At 35.7% G+C, this 5,299-nt stretch overlaps 1 protein-coding gene across 1 annotated transcript; it reads left to right on the top strand.

Moving 5' to 3' along the window:
* Positions 1–1,061: 1,061 nt before the first annotated feature.
* LOC126883321 (52 kDa repressor of the inhibitor of the protein kinase-like) lies at positions 1,062–4,382 on the top strand. Its single transcript, XM_050648701.1, has 2 exons — positions 1,062–1,173; positions 1,733–4,382. The coding sequence occupies exon 2, from the start codon at positions 2,218–2,220 to the stop codon at positions 4,123–4,125; it is 1,908 nt and encodes a 635-aa protein (XP_050504658.1). The 5' UTR covers positions 1,062–1,173; positions 1,733–2,217; the 3' UTR covers positions 4,126–4,382.
* Positions 4,383–5,299: the final 917 nt, after the last annotated feature.

The raw sequence follows: 5,299 nt of genomic DNA, 5'->3' as shown, positions 1-5,299 counted from the left end.
CAATTGTGGCTTACTTCCCATCAAAACTAGTTAATTACAAAAATGCCACAAGAAAATAGCTTCAGAATAACACTAAAATTCAACTTAATACATAATTAAAAAATTTTCAAATATTTTATTTAACTTTTATCTTAATTACATTAAATTCATATATAACATTTATTCAAAAAATTATGGTTTCTGCCTTTTTTTTCTTCTTTTATGGCCTTTGGGAACCAGGCGCGGATCCAGGGGGGGGCAGAGGGGGCAATTGCCCCCCCCCCCGAGAATCTGAGGACAAAAAAAATGTGTATTTATTTCTAAATTGAGGATAACGAGTGCCACTGGCCACACAGAAAAGAGCTTTATATATTTAGCGATTGTCCTATTCAAAGTTTGTTTCCGCGTGCAAATTTCCCGTGCTCTCTCGTCGAATAATATTCATTGAAACAGTTCCGTAAAGATTTTAATTTGCTTGCTGTAAAGCTTATAACCGTGCGCACGCCCTAGCGTTAGAAATTAGAAACGGAACTTCGATTAGATTAGATTATTCTAGTTCTAATAATTAGAACTTCGACATAGTTCCTTATTCTGACGCTAGAACGCGCGCATGTACAACAACAAATAAGATGCCATTTTGATGTCGGTGCTTATTTGTGCTTTGTTGTTGTTGTGAATTGTGAGCTGATGTTATGAAACGAGCTGCCAAAGTTACAACGTTCTTCAAAAACTTGAAGACAACGTCAGGTAAGGTTACTCTATTTCATAAGCCATAGTAATAAAAGCTAGTAGGTTAGTAGGTTTAATGGTTATTTTTTACGCTTACTACGTTTTTGTTTACTGTTTAGGCTATTATTTAGGACTCACTAAAAATTAGTTTAACTTTACTTTTATTTTTTATTTATATTTAACGTTTTTTTGTGTTTAATTAGTCTACCCTTTTAAAGTAAAATACATTTTTTAATGTAAGAAATCAGATAAAATCAAATTTAATTGATTAAATGTTAATTTTGTTGGATTTTCACTTTAAAACAATTTCAGATAGCAGTAATGGTGAGACTGAGGGTGCAAAACGAGACGATGAAGATAAACCCGAATCACTTACAATAATTTGAGATGAAGTGGAAGTGGGACAACATGAGCAAAGCTCGCTTGCTGTGTCACAAAACCCAAACTTCGAAGTGGAAGTTTTCGGTAAGCCTTTTTTGTAATAGCGAGCAACAACATATAATCCTGCAAAAGGCACATATAGAGGATAAGAGCTTTAAAATGATACCCAATTTGCCTAGAAAAATAATTATTTAGGGGTTGATTTGTTGAGTACGAAAATCAAGTAAATTGTTTTAATAATGTGGATGATAACTTTTAATACAAGTTACATTTTAAATTAAACAAACTATTTCAAGTCTTAAGACCGCGTCCCACCATCAAATAATTTGATCAAACTTGACAGTTAGTGACACAAAGTGACAGTTAGTGACGTCACATCCTGAGTGTTCATTGTGGATAATAATGAAAAACTTTAATTTTAAATAAAGTACAAACAAGTTAGACAACACAATACAAAACATTTGATTAAACTAGACTGTTAGTGAGAGCACAGATTTTTAGAATTTAAAAAAAAACTGCAATTGTGACGTCACTTTGACGTACTTGCGGAGTTTGCTCAAACTGTTTGATTAAATTATTTGATGGTGAGACGCGGCCTTAATAGGTCTAGTCGATCAATTATTTCAAGGTTGTGTTTTTTTAGGAGATCCTCTGGCCTTGGATTCACACTCAAAAAGCAGTGGACCTACCAACTCCTCAAGCGAATCCAGACCTACAATTAACTCTGAAGGTAAAGTGAAAGAGCTCTCTTCAAATCATATCATCAAAGATATAGGGCTATATGTAAATAACAAGCCTGATGATTACACAAAATATCTTCTTTTGGAAGAACATTGGAAGCCACCCTCAAACTACGTGTATCCATATTCAGAAAACTCAAAGGGCGTTAAAAGGTATTTGTCTAAAACCCACCTAGAAAATCATACATGGCTTGTACTTTCAGAGTCGAAGAAAGGTTTGTTCTGTAAATACTGTGCACTTTTCGCCCAAGAAAAGGCAGGTCACAATAAGGGCGTGAAGCTGGGGAGACTTGTAATTGAACCTTTGACACGGTTTAAAGACTTAACAGGAAAAGATGGCGACTTGCAAACCCATGAAAGAAGTTTATACCATAAAACCTGTGTAGAAATGGGGAAAGACTTTTTGAAAACTTACAAATCACCTAATAAAGAAGTTATCAATCAGGTATGCTCTGAGCGGCTTCGTCAGGTTACAGAAAATCGTGAAAGGCTAAAGCCCATTATCAAAACCATTATTTTGCTCGGGCGTCAAAACATACCTTTTCGAGGTCACAGGGACGATGGTCCTATCAACCTAGACATTGAGACTTCAGCAGCAAATCAGGGGAATTTCAAAGCTCTCTTGCAGTTCAGAGTAGACGCGGGTGACAAAGCTCTCGAAAAACATCTTAATACATCATCTTCTCGAGCAACATATATTAGCAAAACAACGCAAAATGCTTTAATAGAGTGTTGTGGGGATGAAATTAGGGATGAAATTCTGAAAAGAATACTCGAGTCCAAATATTGGTCTATGATGTTTGACGAAACCAGTGATTTGTCTCATAAGGAACAGATTACATTAGTTGTCCGTTATCTTTGGAAAGATGCCGTAAGGGAGGACTTCATAACTTTTATTGATGCATACAATGCAGCAGCAGATGTAAATGGTAAAGAGTGTAAAGAGAACAAACTATCAGGGAAAACTCTAGGTGAAATAGTCTTAAGGAATGTAAAAGAACTTGGCTTAGACCTTAGTTACTGTGTAGGCATAGGTACAGATGGGGCTTCGGTAATGACATCTGAAGAATCAGGTAGTGTAACAAAGATCCAATCAGAGGCAGTTAGTGCAAAACGGCTTCCATGCTACAACCACGCCTTGAATAATTCTATTTCTAAATCTAATAAGATTCGATCCATAAATAATGCTGTTGGCATTATGAAAGAAGTCATTCACTTTTATAATCAGTCAGCAAAAAGGAATGCTGTTCTAACTGAACACGTAGGAAGGCAACTAGTGAGCCTCTGTGAAACTAGGTGGGTAGATAGACATGATGCAGTAATTTTATTTTTTTGTGCATTGCCAGAAATTGTCGATTCATTTACAGAGATAAGCGAATGGAAAGAGTCCGAGTCAGCCAAAAAGGCCGTATTGTATATCAACTCAATAACAAGCACTGAATTCATTTTTTCTTGCGTTTGTCTGGTAGATATTCTGAAAAGGACCCTTCCCCTAAGCAAGTTATTGCAAAAACCAAACTTAGACTTGAACAAGGCTTCCAATGCAGTGACAGACACACTGACATGTCTGAAGGATAGGAGACGAAATTGTGATGATCATTTCACAGAGTTATACTTGGAAGCTCTAACTACCTCTGAAAAGCTGGGCGTGCAGCTCAAAATGCCCAGAGTAGTGAAAAGCCAAAGGCATAGAGAAAACTACGAAGCAGAGACAGTGATGGAATATTATAGGATGTCCATGTATATACCACTTCTCGACAATGTCATCACTGATCTACAAACCAGGTTCTCCGAAGAAAACCTATTGTGCTTTGACCTCAACCTTTTAATGCCTGCAAATATGTTGAACACCAATGTCAGCGAAAAATGCTTGGAGTTGAACGTGAGGCTGCAGAAAGTTTGCCAGAACTTTAAAACTCTTTTGCCCAGTGATTCTGAAGTGGTACTTGAAGGAGAGTTAAGCATTTGGAGAGCGAAGTGGTCAAGGGAGAAAGAAGAAGGAATGAAAATTCCAAACTGTGCCATAGAAGTACTCAAATGCTGCGATGGAGATATGTTTTCAACTGTACGAACACTTCTACAAATACTTATCACACTACCAGTAAGTGTTGCAAGTGCTGAAAGGTCATTCAGCAGCCTTAAGCTCGTTAAATCCTGGCTACGGACAAGAATGGTTGAAGAGAGGTTGAATGGATTGTGCCTTTTATACATACATCGTGATATTGAGGTGAATGTTGAGAACGTAATTGAGCGTTATGCTAAAGGAGGAAAAAGAAGGCTGGACTTTATTGTTTAAGTTTTATGGAGAAAGTATGTAAATAATAAAGTAATGCTTTGAATCTTCAAAAAAGTGTTTTGTGTTTTTATTTCCCTAACCAAGTAGGCTTTAATGAATAAATCCAATTAAAAACTATAGATTTAAATTACAAAATATGATCATGTTTTAGTCTCTAGATTGTCTAAAAACACGAGTTTTCAGTTACATTTTTCCAGACCCAGACCCCCCGGAAGGTTCCCCACATAATCCTCCTTGCCCCCCCCCGAAATCATGCCCCGGATCCGCCACTGTTGGGAACTGCCCATTTAGCCAGCAACACTTCTTAAAATCAACGCCTGACCATACACCAAGACCATTACGAATCAAATCGATCAAGGGTAGGGAACGAAAAAAAAAAACTTTTCGTACCCAGGTCGTTCAGGGTGACTAACCACAGACTAAGTAGGGATAATACGGGGTATTATTAATTTACACGACTAATTTTATAATCTAAAGTTTCAATTTACACGACTTAACATAATCTAGAACAATCCTAAAGATTGACGGTTTGTTCAAAGCTAGCAAGGTCATGAGATTATATGGGGGATAAACGTTTTCTGCCTTGCTGCAAACAATATTGTCATACATTTATTATTTGTAAGATTGCTTATTCTTAAATAAAAAAAAAAAACAGCAAATTAAAAAAAAGTCATTAAATTCAAAGTTTTATGTTTAATTAAAAAATAATTTATATTTTTGTTTTATTAATAACGAATAAAAAATCCTGATAATAGAAGATAAAATGAGGATGGGAGGCCGCTTTTCTATAAAATCACCGGGCCGCTTGAAAAGTTCCAGCACGCCACTGGTAACGATGGACGGGTGACTGTGTGTCACTGTTCAATGTTATCGCATTGAATTGAAATGCGATGTCTGGGTCTGAATATGTAGATATGTTGATTCCGTGTAGCGAGATAGTTATTGTATATATATTGTGTGGTGTATTGTATCGTTTTAATATTTCTATTATGTTCGAATGACAGTAATAAGCATAATGTTATTTTTCCTTTGCAGAAGATAGAATTATATTTTATTTTATTTATTTTAAACTGTATATAATTATCTTAAATATATTTTAATGTTGTTCTGAAGCTATTTCCTTGTGGCATTTTTTATGATTAATTATTTATATGGGAAATAAGCCACAATTTAA

This window comes from Diabrotica virgifera, chromosome 1, assembly GCF_917563875.1.
Source record: "Diabrotica virgifera virgifera chromosome 1, PGI_DIABVI_V3a".
NCBI classification, from domain to species: domain Eukaryota; kingdom Metazoa; phylum Arthropoda; class Insecta; order Coleoptera; family Chrysomelidae; genus Diabrotica; species Diabrotica virgifera.
Note: the sequence above shows the minus strand (reverse complement) of the source record. Positions and strands in the feature narration are given on the sequence as shown.